Source organism: Palaemon carinicauda, chromosome 30, assembly GCF_036898095.1.
Source record: "Palaemon carinicauda isolate YSFRI2023 chromosome 30, ASM3689809v2, whole genome shotgun sequence".
In the NCBI taxonomy this organism is placed as follows: domain Eukaryota; kingdom Metazoa; phylum Arthropoda; class Malacostraca; order Decapoda; family Palaemonidae; genus Palaemon; species Palaemon carinicauda.
In genome coordinates this window covers 71,412,865-71,430,571 of record NC_090754.1, presented here as the reverse complement: position 1 = coordinate 71,430,571, position 17,707 = coordinate 71,412,865, and the positions used below count along the sequence as shown (strand labels likewise).

The following is a 17,707-nucleotide window of genomic DNA, read 5'->3' as shown; positions in this document are numbered from 1 at the left end:
GAGATTCTCCCTCCAAGAAGTAGCCCTCCTCCTCCTCCTCCTCCTCCTCCTCCTCCTCCTCCTCCTCCTCCTCCTCCTCCTCCTCCTCCTCCTCCTCCTCCATGTCAACCATGACTCCTCACAGGTGAGTGTAAGTTAATTCTCAGTATTTTTATTTCTTTTACTGTGAATTATTAATCTGTAATCATGTCTGCTGTTAGGATATGTCAATTGTTCTTTAGATAACACAACCTATAAAAAAAGAGTGCATATGAGTGTTTATGAATGTGTGAAATGCATCAAGTGAACTCCCTGTATTTCTTATTGGAAAAATTGCTTTAGTTTACGAGCATTTGGGGCTTTGAGCTTGTTCCTAGTATGGATTAGATTCGTGTGCCAAGCCAACACTGTACAACAGTGGTTCATTTTGCTTGTATCCATTGCATAAAATTCCCAGTCAGTAGGGCTGAGATCTCAAAATAAGTTTTCAAGTGGTTAGAAAATTAAGTGGGTTGAATTCATCAGGAAGGATATATGTAACTTATAGAAAAGATATCAATACTGAAATTAGAAATGAGTCCCTAAAATATAGTGGCCCACATTACCTGCGTGCCTTGAAAGGGGGGGGGGCATCGTGCCTTTGAAGGGTGTGGCAAAGAATTTCTGGGGAGTTTTAAGTTAGACAAGGTCATTGACAATAAACACTGAAAATGGGCACAAAGGTGAACAAGATATGAAAGTGGTGGAAATACTCACAAGAAGAAACATGGATATTTTCTATCTAGTTTAGGAAGTATAGTATAAAGACAAAAAAAAATATGTAATAGTGACGTGGATAAAAGTATTTCTGGTGTAATGGTAGAGAGACAAGGAAATTATACTGTAGTATACCAGCCACCCATTGAGATACTTCCACTAGAGAGTTATGTGGTCCTTTTGCCAGACAGTACTAAATTGGATCCTTTTCTCTAGTTATGGTTCATTTTCCCTTTGCCACCGCACGCACCGAATAGTCTGGCCTATTCTTTTACAAATTCTCCTCTGTCCTCATACACCTGATAACACTGAGATTACCGAACAATTCCTCTTCACCCAAGGGGTTACGGCACTGTGATTGTTCAGTGGCCACTTTCCTCTTTGTAAGGGTAGAAAAGACACTTTAGTTTTGGTAAGCAGCTATTCTGGGAGAAGGACACTCCACAATCAAACCATTGTTCTCTTGTCTTGGGTAGTGCCATAGCCTCTGTACCATGGTCTTCCACTGTCATAGGTTAGAGTTCTCTTGCTTGACGATACACTTTGGCACACTATTCAATTTTATTTCTCTTTTTCATATTTTGTTAAAGTTTTTTTTATATTTTATTTAGGAGATATTTATTTTAATGTTGTTACTGTTCTTAGAATATTTTATCTTTCCTTGTTTCTTTCCTCACTGTTAGAGTCCCGGGGCTTATAGCATCCTGCTTTTCCAACTAGGGTTGTAGCTTAGTAAGTAATAATAATAATAATATTAATAATGATAATGATATTTGACAAAGGGGGGCAAATGAATGAAAAATGTAGGAAATTAAGATTATCTTAGGAAAACATAATAAGTACTGCAATTGATTTTTTGTTCTACTCCACAATCATGAAGGCCAGTGTACTCTTGTAAGCTAAATACCTGTACCTGATAAAAAGTTTCTTGTTGCTTTAACAATTTATTACATAGCGCATCCCAACAATAGATTGTAAAACTATACATCCTTCAAGTTTTTGTCTTGTTTCAATAAGTAGTTCATCTTACTGGAGCTTTGAGCAGAAGACTGCATTTTCTTGATATTCAAAGACAAAATTAAGGAAATGAGTAATGGATTTGAATGAAATATCGAATATTATTAAAATTACATATGCCTTTCAAATACTGTGTAGCCTCACATAGTAGCCCTGGAGACAAGTTTGGTGGACAAAGGGGAAGAGCTCCTTTTCCTTGTGAAGTCATTTACATTTTGCCATGTATAATTACCTCATTTGCTGTTTGGTATGGTCTAACACATCTTTGACTGGTTGTTATAGGCACTTGTATAGCAATGGTTTCCTTATACATAAGTCCTTGAAAAAATTTAAATGTTTACAGAAAAAATTTAAATGTTTACAGGTCGTTGGTAGCCGAGGCACTGTAACTGTAGACCCAAGAGAGCTTATGGGAAATGAATCATCAGTCACTGGAGTTGCTCTTCTTACTGCCTCTCCTGTAAGTAACTCTTTCGTTTGAAATTAAACAATTAAAATCATGCCTGATTTAGTTGTTCACATGAAAAGAGAAACAAGTTTTTGTTGATCCAAAGCATAACATCCAAAAGTTCTGAAATTCAACATTTCAGGAGTAATTGGTGCGTTCTTTGTTATATTAGACAAATATTTCTACATTGTTAAAATATTTTATGGTTTTTTCATCACCTGGCTCCCAATTTAAGATATTAGGATGGGATAATGGCTATTTATACTGGGTACCATATCATGTGTAGTTTAATGAATGGATGAATAAATTATTCTGGCCAAGTCTTGCTAACATATGATAATTTTTGTTATAGTTATTTTGTTTGTAACCCAAGTTTAACACAAAGGTAAAAAATATTATAGTACCATCTCTACGATGTTTACTTTTGTATTGGTGACTAGCAACTTGGTTGCAGTACATACTGAAGTATGCACCATAATATTACTGTTCCCCTCTCTCTTCCTTTTTATTCCTGATCATTTCCTGTCATGAAATTAGATAGATTTAATTTTATTCATACACTTTGCCCCCCAACATCCAAGCATCGGTTCCAGATGATTTTTTCTTAGCTTCCTTTCAGTCACTTTGATTTTTGTTGTACTTTCACTAATTTTCAGCATTATTTTCTTTATACCACTTCCATCTCTTGAACATTTTAAAACATCCTACATTGTTTCTGTTTTGAATGCCAAATCATAGGCAGTGTAGCCCCTGTGGCTCTCATTTTTACCCTCCTCTTTGCTCTATTCATTCCTGTTATAACTAAGAAATAAATATGTTATCTCTTGATTCTCATAACAAATCTATTAAGTGTCTTCATTCTACATCTTGTTATATCATATCATATATCATATTTCTTGCTCAATCATACCATCGGATTTTTTAATCATCATCTGATTGCATACTTCCTTCTATCCTTCGAATGTTTGATATCACTTCTATTTTATATGGTGTTTTGTTTCAGCTGTCTCCTTGTGGGGATACTGTAGCTTGTTGCAATCCGTATTTAAACCATAGATGAATTTGTACCCTAAAGTCTTGAAAACAGGTAATTTTCATATCATTGAAGAATTTTCATGTGCGCAGTCATTGAATCTTGGTGCGTGAGATTATTGAATTTTTGTTCCCTCGTGTATATACTGTAAACGTTTTGCTCTTTAAAATAAGGTTATGCCTTCAGCAGCTTTGGAACAGCCATTGAATTATTGACAAGATAGTTGGTTAACAGAATAATCACTTTTTTCTTTGGCTGCAATGGCTACCGACTACCGTCATGCTTCTCTTTCGACTGTTTGACCGATTTTTGCATTTTGGTTTGATTAGTGTAGATTTATTATTTTTTGTGATAACACTCGCTTGTAAGTGGATGTGCTTCAAAAGGTAAGCACGGAATGAAGTAAATTTTGCTCCTATGAGAATGAAAATATATGAAACCCTGTGTGTTGTGTACCTTTCTGAAGGGGTGATTGTATCCAGTCCCACCTTCCTCCTTGTGGAGTGTTGTTCTAGCTATTCCGATGAGGAAGACAATAACCTCAAGTGTAACTTGTTTTGCCTTGCAGAAGTTTGTTCTCTTTGGGAAGGAGTTACCCAATTCGGGCTGAGTGTCGCTCGCACATGTGTACTTAATACTGAAAATAATTCATCTGATGGGCTCACCTGATACTGACAGCATTCTTAATATGGTGATCTCTTTGTTGCAGAGTCAGTGAGTGTTTCTAGTGCTTGCTTTGTGATAAGTCCCCCTGGATATTATTTTGTTGCAGTGGAGGAAGCTCTTGTAACTTCTTCCTCATTAGTGCACTCATTATCGGTTTCCCAGACCATGACTCCTGTGTAAAGGAAGAATTGTTGGCAAAGGGAAGAAGAGTTCACCCTTACTCTTCCTCTTTTACCAGTCTCTTCTCCCTCCTCCATTCCCTGCTTCAGACATTTCTTTCTGGAGAAGATGACAAAGATAGTCACATATAAAGTCTTCTGCCAAAGGTGCCTTGGAACTTATAATGATTACCCTTCCCCTTCGGGGAGGGAGTGATGGTACACTAACTGGTGCCTTCGGGATTGGTCTAGCAACAGTGAGGTGGGGTTAGGTACTGGTGTTACACTAGGAGCAGTGAGCTGTCCTTGCTGACTGAAAATCAGTACAGTAGGCCAAAGGAGGATGGGAGAGTATGTACACACCTTTCTTGTTCCTATCATGAAATAGGGAGTGTTCCTTACCTTGGTGGTCTCTCTGTGCCTTCTGGAACTTGCCTGCCGACCCTTACCTTTGGGATTGGTTAGCAATCATAAACCTGGTGTTACAGCCACTGTGGTTTCACCAGTTTCAGGTGAGCGGTCCTACCCCTACGATATCTAGCACCGTACAGTAGGCTAATACTTGTCATGCTGATAAGGTGCTCACGTATCTACTGGTACCTTCGGGGCTGGTTAGCTATTGTGAGGTTATTGTTATAGCACAACTGTTTCATCAGATGCAGGTGAATAGTCTTATCTCGTGCCAATCTCGAGCACAGTACACAGTCTCCATGGGTATTGTTTTCGTTACTGAGCATAGTCAATGGAGCTCACACGTCAACCTGTACCTGTGAGGTCGGTTAACAATCGTGAGCAGGGGGTAACAGTTGCAGATGTTCACGTTTGCGCCACTATGGAGTTTTATAACCGACCAGTACTTTTGGAGTCAGTCAGCAATATGAGACCAGTTAAGCAGTAACTGCTCTTTGTGATTGGACCTTCTGAACCAAACATCAACTTCTAGTGGAATGAAGATAAAGGTAAAATATCATGTGAAGCTATTCTCCTTCTCTTTCTCTTTGGAGTCTGACGCTTCATCTTGGAAGTTGAAGAAACCCAAGAAGGCTGATTGCAAGTCATCCAGTTGGACTTAGTACTGCAGTGCTACTTGAGGAGGAATCGACACCTTGCTTGCAAATGTGATAGCCTTCTCATTAACCCAAGCAGGAACAAGAAGTGTCTATACCCAGTTTCTTCTGGCTTGACGAAGCTGCTTATAGATATGACTATGGTCAGTGCATATCTCCACTATTGTAAGTAAGAAGTCATAAGCCTAGCCCTCTTAGTAGTCTAATGAAGAGTGTTCTGAATGTGAGACCACCTTTTCCTCTCTTTACCTTACAGGCATTGCCCTCACTAGGGAGTGAATCTGCCTATTTCAAAGGAAGAAAGGTTTGTTTACACACGGGAACAAATGATAAATTTTAAAAGTTATTTGTATTTTTCCTAACCATGCAAACCTGAGTCCTTTGAATTAAATTCCCCACTTCAACTGCCCCTCTCAGTCTAAGGCCTAAGGACAAAAGTGGCTATTATGTGACAGGCAGGTAGGTGTGTTTACTTCACACCACCTCGGTAACCAACTATCTTTTTAACAATTCAATAACTGTTCTGGTGTCACTGAAGACGGATACCTATTTTAAAGGTCTCAGTTTTGTACAGTATAGTTAGGGAAAATACAAATTAGTTTTATAATTTTATTTTTATGTAATTTTTACATGAATATTTGTAAACTTGATGAACTATATTGGGAGTGGTATTTTTGATTATTTTTTATATGCTGTATAGTATCCAAGCTGCATCTTAGCAAAAGTAGAACTGGACAGTCAATAATTTTTATGATTTTTTGCCTTACCATCATGTTTTTCTATTTTTATTTACTTGCCATCGTTATTTTTAAATATTTAACTTAGCCGGTGAATATATAATGGCTGCTGCTCCAGTGGCTCGACAGAAAACACACACAAAAACTCGCGAGCGATCGCTATGAAGGTTGCGGGTGTGCCCACCAGCGCCAACTATCGGCCAGATACCGCATATACATGTAAACAGACCCAATTTTTCTCTGTCGGCCTTAACGACAAGACGTATCAATACTCGCTGTATAACCTGGAGTTTTCTCAACATATTTGGTGAAGAACTTCCTTTTGGTTTGAGCTTTTGCAGTGCAGGTGTTTTATCTTCAACTTAAATCTTGAACTCGTTTTTGGATAGATTTAATTTTTGATGACTTTGGATGGTTTTTTGGACTTTCTTTGACTTTTAAATGGCCGACCCTTCCCTTAGTACGGAAGTGTGTTTTAGGCTTTTAGCAATTATCTTATCACGTTATAAATTAATTATAGATTTTCCTCTATATATTTTATATCTCAACCGCCTTCATTAGGCCTCTTCGATTAGCTTTCCATTTATAATAAACATCAAGATAAATTTTAATGATTTGTTTATATGCGACCTTTCCTGAGAGTAGGCGGTCCTAACTTGGAAACCGAAGTTAAACAACGTTGAGCCCTTTCAATCGTAAATAACTTTTACAGAGCAAATGATTTAAAACTTATTAAATGAATATTTTTTAGTAGATATTTTATGAAAGATTTTCTTTGAATAGTCTTCGTACTGTTTCAAAGATGAACTAACGTTTAGTTTATTTATGCTACGCAGTTTGCGCTCTATCGTTACGATAGAGAGAGAGAGTATCACGGTTTCACTTTGCAGAAAGAGTAAATCGATTCTGACGTTTTGTTCATCCTTCTTTCAAAGCTTAAATGTTTTAAATACTATTTTAAAGGAACTTTTTAATTGAAAAACCTTTCAGTTTTTTCCTTTGGTCAAATAACCTGTTTATTGACGAAAGGTAAGTGGGCTCTCCTCTTCGGTGCGAAATCAAGAGAGAGAGAGAGAGAGAGAGATAGAGACAGAGAGAGAGAGAGGAGAGAGAACGTTCCGATCTTTATTCTCGTCCCAAGCGAGTAACGTTGTTCTCGAGTCAGTTTTTTACTCTCGTCCCTAGTCTCTGTACGGGGAGAAAGGATAAAACGTTTTTAGTTTTTATTCTCGTCCCAAGGCACTGTACGGTGAGAGATTGAAAACGTAGTTTTGAATGAACTAGTGTTTAGTCTCCTTCCCAGCCACTGATCTTTTTATCTTAAAATATGTTTACTGTTTTTTGCTTGTATTAATGTGCTTACATTATACGACTGATTTCGCAATTATAACCTTTTGATGAGGGTAGAATTGCGTGCTTCAGGTAGAAATCAGTTTTATTCATACCTAATGTGAATTGTTAAAAAATTTAATTTCAGTGAAATAAGTGCAAAACAGAAAATCGTAGTGATAAAGTGATAATTGCGCAAAGTGTTATCAGTGTTGCGACCGAGGGTTCGTCTGTTCGTGCCTGTCGTTCTCCTAGTCCGAGACCTCTTGCAAGCTCCCAAGCCCAGGGGAGAAGTAATGTCGTACGACTTATGGGTTCGAGAGGACTTGATCAGCGAACAGACGTTCCCTCTATGGTTTCAGGCGTGTCTCATCAACACCGCCCCTACCATAAGACGAGCGAGACGATTTTCTCCTCGTCATCCGAAGGCTTTTCGCATAAGAAACCGTGGAACAAGGTTTCGAGGCCCTTTAAGCGAAAGTCAGTCCTTTCAGGACAGGTCCAGCGTCCTGGTTTTAACTATTAGGACAGCTCTGACCCTATGCAGTCATCGGAAGACTGCTCGCCGCCTAAACAAAAGCGTAACACAGGCTCCGAGAGTCTTTTTGTAGGCAAGGTTTTGCAGTCACAGACGTTACCCTTGTCTCTTACCGCAACCATTCCCGTTGATCCTAAATGGGTTGTACGGCAAGACATGCAGAATAAGCTTGCCTCTCTTATGGAGGACTATTCTGCTGAGCAGGTTCACGATGATCCTCGCCGCTTAGCTGATCGAGATCCTGGCCGTCAGCCGCCCAAACGAACCTTTGCTCGTCCTGTTGACGTTGACGTTACAAAGTCACGTCAGTCACGTTTTGTAGAGCCTCACTCGATGCAGTCCAGTGTTGACTTTCAGCCGCTTGTGGACGTTCAGCCGCTGCCGCATGCTCTTGTTGACGTTCAGGACCTTCGCCAACCAGCGAAGTTGACTTGTTTTGACGTTGAGCGTCAAGCACCGCAGTCAAGAGTTGTTTTGACTGCTCAGTCTAGGCAGTCAAGGCAGTCTCGAGTTGACGTCGAGCGTCCTCCCGCACCTGTTAGTTGTTGCTGGTCAGTCCTTTAAGCAGTTACATGACATAGCGTCCTTGACTGCTACTGTTGCTCCTTTGCGTGTGGACTCTGTTTGTCAAGCATTGCCACCACGGCAGGTCTCTCCCTTGCTTGAGACTCGGCTATTGTCGGACAAGGTTCCTTCAGATGAGGAAGTTGCTGTTCCCCCTCCTACTGATATTCCCTTGAGGACTCTGTCAGACGGAGAGGAGCCTAAAGCTGCTCAGCCCTCTATGGACTTTAAATAAATCATGCTGATTTTTAAGGATCTTTGTCCGGATCTTTTTGTAACTGCTGCTCCTCGTTCGCCTAAACGTCAGAGTTTACACTAGGCCTAGCTACTTCGAAGCCGTTGTTTTATAAGCTAGTGCTCTCTCGCTCTTCTAAGAGAGCTTTACGTTTGCTAGGCGACTGGTTTATCACCAGGAGGAGTTTGGGGGAGACAGCCTTTGCTTTCCCTACTTTTAAGCTGGCTTATAGAGCAAGAGTCTGATATGACACGGGAGAAGTTCTCGGCTTGGGAGTTCCTGCCTCTGCCCAGATAGACTTCTCAAACCTCATAGACTCTCCCTGGCGCCTGGCCATGAGACGCTCCAAGATTTTAAGGTCGACTTCAGAGCTAGACCATCTCCTGTTAGGAGTTTTTTCGAGCGTTTGAAGTTTTGCTGTACAATTATGTCATGCATAAACAAGGCTTTCAGGGATGGCTCCAATGATCTGACAGCCACGTTCTCTGCAGGAACAAGTCCCTCAGGGATGGCTCCAATGATCTGGCAGCCATGTTCACTGCAGGAGTACGTAAGAGGCAAGTGCGCTCAATTTGTTCATTGTCAAGACAAACTTCACGATGAAGTCTACCAGGCTGTCTTGACAGCATTAATGGAAGGCGACTGGATGGTCTCTCTCGACCTTCAGGAGGCATACTTCCACATTCCTATACACCCGGATTCCCAACCGTTTCTGAGGTTTGTTTACAGGAATGTGGGGTACCAGTTTCGAGCCCTGTGCTTTGGCCTCAGTCCTGCTCCTCTCGTGTTTACGAGGCTCATGAGGAATGTGGCAAAATCCCTCCATCTATCGGGGATCCGAGCCTCCCTGTACTTGGACGACTGGCTTCTCAGAGCATCGTCCAGTCTTCGCTGTCTGCAGGATCTACATTGGACGTTGAGTCTGGCCAGGGAGTTGGGACTTTTGGTCAACCTAAAAGTCCCAACTGATCCCATCCCAGATTATTCTATATTTGGGGATGGAGATTCGCAGTCCAGTTTTTTCGGGCTTTTCCGTCTGCCACCGAATAGAACAAGCCCTGCTCGAAGTCCAACTAATGCTGAAAAGAAAACGTTTGTTCAGTCAGGAGTTGGAACAGTCTCGTAGGGACTCTCTCATCCCTGGAGCAGTTTGTCTCACTAGGGAGACTACACCTTCTGCCTCTCCGGTTCCATCTAGCCTCTCACTGGAACTAGGACAAGACGTTAGAGACGGTATCATTCCCAGTCTCCGAACCAGTAAAGGCATGCCTGAAATGGTGGGACAGCAATATCAGTCTGAGAGAGGGACTATCCCTAGCAGTCAAGAACCCAAACCACGTGTTGTTCTCAGATGCGTCGGATTTGGGTTGGGGTGCGACCCTGGACGGTCGGGAATGCTCGGGTCTGTGGACCTCAAGTCAGAAGAGCTTGCACATCAACGGCAAGGAGCTATTAGCAGTCCACTTGTCCTTGATGATATTCGAAAGCTTCTTCGAAACTAAGTGGTAGAGGTCAACTCAGACAACACCACAGCTTTGGCGTACATCTCCAAGCAAGGAGGCACACACTCCTTCACGCTGCTCGAGATCGCAAGGGACCTTCTCTTATGGTCAAGAAATCGAGGCATCTCCCTGTTGACGAGATTCATCCAGGGGGACTTGAACGTCTTGGCAGACTGTCTCAGTCGGAGGGGTCAGGTGATACCCACGGAATGGACCCTCCACAAGGACGTGGGCAAGAGTCTTTGGGCTACTTGGGGTCAACCCACCATAGACCTCTTTGCCTCCTCGTTGACCAAAAGGTTACCAATCTAGTGCTCTCCAGTCGTAGATACAGAAGCAATCCACATAGACGCGTTTCTACTGGATTGGTCTCTTCTGGACTTATAGGCATTCCCACCATTCAAGATAGTCAACAAGGTACTGCAGAAGTTCGCCTCTCACGAAGGGACAAGGTTGACGTTGGTTGCTACCCTCTGGCCCGCGAGAGAGTGGTTCACCGAGGTACTTCGATGGCTGGTAGACTTTACAAGAAGTCTTCCTCTAAGGGTAGATCTGTTACGTCAGCCCCACGTAAAGAATGTCCATCAAAGCCTCCCCGCTCTTCGTCTGACTTCCTTCAGACTATCGAAAGACTCTCAAGAGCTCGAGGCTTTTCGAAGGAGGCAGCCAATGCGATTGCAAGAGCGAGGAGAGCTTCTACCATTAGAGTATACCAGTCGAAGTGGGAAGTCTTTCGAGACTGGTGCAAGTCAGCATCTGTGTCCTCGTCCAGTACCTCTGTAGCCCAAATCGCAGATTTTCTTTTACATCTGAGAAAGGTTCGCTCCCTTTCAGCTCCCACGATTAAGGGCTACAGGAGCATGTTGGCTTCGGTCTTTCGACATATAGGCTTAGATCTTTCCAACAATAAAGATCTCCAAGATCTCCTTAAGTCTTTCAAGACCTCTAAGGAACGTCGTTTGGCAATTCCTGGATGGTACTTAGACGTGGTCCTAAGGTTCCTCATGTCAGACAGGTTTGAGCCATTACATTCAGCCTCCCTGAAGGATCTCACCCTCAAGACACTTTTCCTAGTGTGCTTGGCTTCGGCTAAAAGGTTCAGTGAACTTCATGCCTTCAGTAAGAACATCGGCTTTTCTACAGAAAAAGCCACTTGTTCACTTCAACTTGGTTTCCTGGCCAAAAATGAACTGCCTTCTCGTCCTTGGCCTAAATCTTTTGATATTCCTTGCTTATCAGAGATCGTAGGCAACGAACTGGAAAGAGTATTATGTCCTGTTAGAGCTCTTAAGTTCTATTTAGCTCGTACTAAGTCATTACGAGGTAAATCTGAGGCATTATGGTGCTCAGTTAAGAAACCATCATTGCCTATGTCAAAGAATGCTTTGTCATATTTTATCAGATTTTTAATACGAGAAGCTCATTCTCACTTGAATGAGAAAGACCGATGTTTGCTTAAGGTTAAGACGCACGAAGTTAGAGCTATAGCAACCTCCGTGGCCTTCAAGCAAAATAAATCTCTGCAAAGTATTATGGACGCGACTTTTTGGAGAAGCAAGTCAGTGTTCGCGTCATTTTACTTAAAAGATGTCCAGACTCTTTACGAGGACTGCTACACACTGGGTCCATTCGTTGCAGCGAGTGCAGTAGTGGGTGAGGGTTCTACCACTACATTACCCTAATTCCAATATCCTTTTTAATCTGTCTCTTGAAATGTTTTTAATATTGTTTTTTGGGTTGTACGGAAGGCTAAGAAGCCTTTCGCATCCTGGTTGATTTGGCGGGTGGTCAAAGTCATTTCTTGAGAGCGCCCAGATTAGGGGTTTGATGAGGTCCTGTTGTATGGGTTGCAGCCCTTAATACTTCAGCTCCTGGGAATCTTTCAGCATCCTAAGAGGATCGCTGGGCTTCGTGAGGAAGACAGACTAATAAGGCAGAGTAATCGTCTAAGTCAACTTCCTTACCAGGTACCTTTATATATTTGGGTTTTGTTATGATATAACTGTCAAAAACTCTAAGCATATACGCTGTAAACTTAATTAACTCTGGTCTCTACCCACCACCATGGGTGTGAATCAGCTATTATATATTCACCGGCTAAGTTAAATATTTAAAAATGATATTTTAATTATAAATAAATTTTTGAATATACTTACCCGGTGAATATATAAATTAAAGGCCCCCCCTTTCTCCCCGATAGAGACTCAGCGGGATGAGAAAAATTGGGTCTGTTTACATGTATATGCGGTATCTGGCCGATAGTTGGCGCTGGTGGGCACACCCGCAACCTTCATAGCGATCGCTCGCGAGTTTTTGTGTGTGTTTTCTGTCGAGCCGCTGGAGCAGCAGCCATTATATATTCACCGGGTAAGTATATTCAAAAATTTATTTTATAATTAAAATATAATTTTTCCGGCTTATTGTCATGATATGGAAATTTAACCAAGCTACTTTCTGAAAAGTTTTTAGAACTTCTTTTAATGCTATATTGAAGGGTTCTCTTGCTTTGTAGGATGAATGGTCTGAAATTGCTGCTGCCATTGTTGATGGTATCATGGCTGGTTGGGTAAAACCTATCGTAGATAAAGTTTATTCTATGGAAGAGGTAAGTTGTATTTTATTTTTATTTTTTATAGTATATTTAGAAAACTGGTTACTTGAATTACAATTTGTTTCTAGACAAAATACAAACCATCGTCCTTTATGTAGGGAATGTGTTAACAGTGCGAGCTGGATGGTGATTGAATCGTTTTATCGAGCAGTTAAGCGACAGGTAGGAGCGAGGGGGAGGAGCCCCACCCCATGCCTGTCAAAATTTCTAAACTTATGTTTTCGGCCGGGGTTATCTGACAAGGTTATTGATTTCTTAGAAAAGCCATCCAAGCTTTCCACACAGATAGGTATTGTCTTGTGGATGAAGATCTCTTGCAGCTCATCAAATAAATCAAGTTGTCACCTGAAAAATCCCTCTTGTTGAAATGGAAGAGAAAATCCAAGAGTGAAGGATCTGGGTTAGAAAGGATGAAGTTAAAATAATCCAACTTCTTACTTTCTGATACAGCTGTGCAAACCAAAGCAAGTGGTGTTTTGATCTCAGATGCTGTAGCAGTGGATATCATGGGCTGTTTGGCTAAAGTGGAGCTTTTAGCACAGCTGACCTTGAAATGTCCTGAAGGATATTGAAAACTTTGAGATAAAACTCATCAGAGGGAACATAGATTGATAACCATATGTTCTAATCCAGATTCAGAGCATCTCTTGCCACTGCCTAAGAATCCACATTTGGGGCTGTACATAGGGGAAGTTTGTAATTCTTTTGTTTTTGTTGCAAACAGTTCTATTTAGAGATCTAGAACTAAATCTAGAATCTCATGAAAAGAGCTCTAATCCAAGGTCCATTTCGTATGCATTACTATCTGTCTGTCTGGATAAAGCATTCGCCAGTACGTTGAGAGATCCTGACATAATGGGAAGAGCCACTGCATTGAGAATTATCTTTGCTTGAATTCCATCTGCTGAATGTAGATCTGGGATTGCTGAATCCCTTCATAGAGATCCAGCCAAAATTAGTGAATGGTACAAATTATAGGGCATGAAGTGATCCTAACAAAACTCAAAGTATGATTGTAAGTATGTTAAAACTGACTCCTCAACCTCCAGAACTCTGCATTGATAATGTTCCTTTAACTCTGTATGACTCCTTTAAAATTTTAGGTGTGATTCTTGATTGCAAATTTAATTTTGAGGAACACATTCTGTCTGTTTCTTACTCAATTGCATAAACAATTAGCTTATTGAGAAAGTCTTTTAAGATTGTCGTTGATCAATCTATTCTGAAGAAATGTTTTAGTTCTTTCATTCTGCCTTGTTTCGAGTATTGTTCTCCTTTCTGGTCTTCAGCTGCTGAATCTCATCTTAATTTGTTTGACAAGAACTAGCAGTCTATTAAATTTGTTATTCCTGATCTACATATTATTCTCTGGCACCATCATTCTGTTAGTTCATAATGCATGTTGCATAAGTATTTTCATAATTCTGACCATCCTTTACATTCACATCTTCCTGCACAATTCCATTCTGTTTGTAATACTAGGCAGGCAGTTAATTCTAATAGCCAGGCCTTCTCCATCATGAGGCTCAATACTACACAGTATTTTAGAAGTTTTGTTCCATCTGTGATCAGATTGTGGAATGATCTTCGTAATTGAGCAGTTGAATCAGTGGAACTTCAGAAGTTCCAACGTGGAGTGAATGTTATGTTGAACAGGCTGATATTGGTCTCTCTTCATAGGTGATATATGACAATCTATTCTAATGTCGTTACTGATCGTAAGATATTTTATATTCATTGTTCATTACTTCCCATGTAGTCTATTCATTTCCATATTTCCTTCCCTCACTGGGCTATATGTCCCTGTTGTAGCCCATGGTTTTATAGCATCCTGCTTTTCTAACTAAGGTTATAGCTTAGCTAGTAATAATAATAATAATCCACCCCTTAATCTGAGGCAACAGACGAATGCTTAGTTGTTTATGAAAATTTTTATACTGTTTGGAAGTTCCTTCTTGGACTGAGTCTCTTCAACTTTAGGAAGACTGCCAGCAGTTTGAACACAATTATGTGAAATGCTGCTAACTGAGGGGATCATTTCTGAACAGATAGATCTCCTATGAATAACCTCCCCAACCCAACCGAGATGCATCCGTATGAAGAGTCATGGAAGTCGAAGGAGAGACCAATGGGACTGACATGGAAAAGGCATTTGATATTGTCCATGGCCTGAAAAGTCTTGCAACAACCAGGCAACTAAACCAAAAGGTCTCGAAACCTCTTCATGCCACTCTTCTCCACACCCAATGGAAGTATATCAACCTGGTTTTTAAAACCGGGTCAACTATTGAGTCACACTGAGGAAGGCCCAAAATCTCAAGTTGCTGCCTGGTGGTGAAGTGGTTTGAAAGAAAGAATTTAACCTTGCTCAGAATTATTTGCTTAGATGCTCTAGTTGGACATGGAGTAGTTTTCACATATTCCATTGAAGACCTGGCCACTGAAATATCCTTATTGGAATTAGTCTTGATTTTATAAAGTCGATCAGAAAACAAAGATCCTGAAAAACTTGCTAGACAGGATTTACCGTATATTTCCACGTATAAGGCGACCTCCGTATAAGACGAGGTACAAAATTTGAGCAAATTTTTATGAATTTATCTCATATCGGTAGTATAAGACGACTGTTGAATCATAAAACCATCTGTGTATAGCCTAGGCTAGCTTTTGCAACACCAGATATCTTATGAAATATAGATTATGTAAGGTTGATGATATTACTTACTGTATCCTTATAAATTAAAAGTAAATGAAATAACAAAACAAATCCTTTATTGTTTTCCTAGAACACACGTCACCTAGCCTGCGTTGTTTTGTTTACGCTCATCAGCTGCTCACGTACGAAATGCCTGTTTCTCCTCTTTCTTCTTCTTCTTTTATGTTCTTTGCGAGTTTGTTATAAAAGCATAGGATAATGTAAAGGTGGAAAGTGTCATGAAATAATGTTTAAAATACGGGATCTCAAATGACATGGATGGCAGTGAAGACGATTTATTGTACGAATGTGACGACGAAGCCAAAGTCGACTCACCGGAACCGGACTGGAATCCTTACGATGATGGCGTATATGATAAATCTCGTGATATGTTCGAACAGCTTTTCGAAGCAGACAGTGATAACTGTGGGGAGTTTTAGTGGTGTTAGATTTATACATGTCGCAGGTTTGATGTTTAATATTGATTGGAAATAGTTTTACAAATTTCTAAGTTTTAAATGCAATACTGTTATGTACTGTAATTTCTATTGAGAAATGAAGATTGTACCGTTTGTAATCCAAAATTGTTAGTTATAGCTAAAAATAATAATTTTGAAACAAATAAATATGATATCCTATGTTATTACTATCGTAATTAACACTAGCATTAAAATTACTGAAAGGTTGGCGAGAGAAAAAGTTGCTAACAACGCAACCAATACTCGATGTTTACATTTTCTCAGCTGTGCGCGTATGGTTAAAAGTTGGAATTAATCCTCGAATTTATCATTTATCCCATTTTTGTAGATATGCCAATAATATATACGGTAAAAATGGTTTTATTAATTTCATTATACATTTATATATTAATGTAAATCATTTCATGTGTGTCGGGGGTAATTGCACCTCAACCTAGGCTAGCCTACTGATAAACCTGACATAGAATTCAAGGTGTGATTTTTATAACGGTAGTATAAGACGACCCCTCATTTTTAATGGTTAAATTTTGGAATATAGGGTCGTCTTATACGCGGAAATATACGGTATGTATTTTTGGCATAATTCTGTACTGTACTAGGTAAGACAGCTAAATCATACTTGTTAATTTTTAAATTTAATTAAATTTCTTTTGTTTATATGTACCTAGTGTAACATAGCCAAGATATGGTAATGTAGAAGGAGTAGTTATTAAAAAAAGAATTAATAGTTTTGCTTCCCATGGGTAAAAAGGTAAAAAGGCATCACTAATATTTTTGATGGCTTAAACATAACATATGATATTTTATATTATGCATATTCATCCCAACATACAAATTTGGTTATGATTGCTGAAATCTGGTAGAAAAATAATCAAATATCTGAATTTTTTTTTTTTGCTATATTTCTTTATCATAGTGGTTTGTTGATGTTTTGTATTTGCTAGAATATAAAAAAAAACATTTGTTCTTAGTAGGTTGAGTAAAGTCATGTCCACCTTGTAATAAAAAGGTCAGTATAAAGTTTTGCCTATGTGCTCTAAGCAACTAGTTTTGGTGTGTAGGTTTTACTGCCTTATCCTTAACAGTATTATGTAAATACTAAGTGCGATGGTAAAAATATCAACACTCAAAATAAATACAGACCTGGACTTCGGACCAGCTTGAAGATTAGAGATTTTTGAAGCCCCACATACACAACTGCATATCAATACAGTATTGTCACCTTCTTGCAAAGTGGTTTTTTTTTTCATTTAATGCTGTTATAAATAGTAATGTGCACTTATGATAATCAGAGCTCTTTTGTTTTCCTTGTACAGTAACTTCAATTTACTATTTTCCATTTCAGGCTGGTCAAGCTCACCATGACATTATACACTCAAAAGGCGCAAAAGGAAAGCTTATTGTCAAAATACAGGACTGAGTGTTTGCTGTATCTTTAACAGCCTTTTATTAATATTAATGCTTATACTTTATATATTTTTTGAGGAATTTAATATTTTGTGAATTATGAATAGCATGTAACACTTCTAAGGAAAGGCACAACTCATGTGGAAGTGGAAGTTGGTAAGTTATTGGCATAATTGATTAAAATTGTAATTTTTGTCACCATTAACATAGTTGCACTGTAGTGTTATTGTATTTATGATTGCTAACCCAAAACATTTAACTTTTTTCAGCTTAAAGTGGCAAAAGAAATTGCCACCTCCCAAAAAAATGTTCAAAATGTGAATGGAAATCATTGAAGAATATACAGTAAATGTGAAAGTACTTGACATGTAAAATGTCCAAATAGTGAGAACTATTACAGTATTCATTTTTTACGTAAGTTTCATAATTAATGAAAAATTATCACCATGGTATTTTATTAGTCCTACACTAATCATTTAGATGTAT

At 39.4% G+C, this 17,707-nt stretch overlaps 1 protein-coding gene across 4 annotated transcripts in view; it reads left to right on the top strand.

The window, feature by feature from the left end:
- LOC137623272 (quinone oxidoreductase-like) overlaps positions 1-17,243 on the top strand; it is a 129,950-nt gene extending 112,707 nt beyond the window's left edge. For all 4 annotated transcript variants that reach the window (XM_068354041.1, XM_068354042.1, XM_068354040.1 and 1 more), the window contains 3 exons: positions 2,117-2,212; positions 12,542-12,634; positions 17,160-17,243. In XM_068354041.1, coding sequence (XP_068210142.1) covers positions 2,117-2,212; positions 12,542-12,634; positions 17,160-17,234 — 264 coding nt within the window. In that variant the 3' untranslated portion in view covers positions 17,235-17,243. The remainder of the gene's footprint in view (positions 1-2,116; positions 2,213-12,541; positions 12,635-17,159) is intronic.
- The last annotated feature ends 464 nt before the right edge of the window (positions 17,244-17,707 follow it).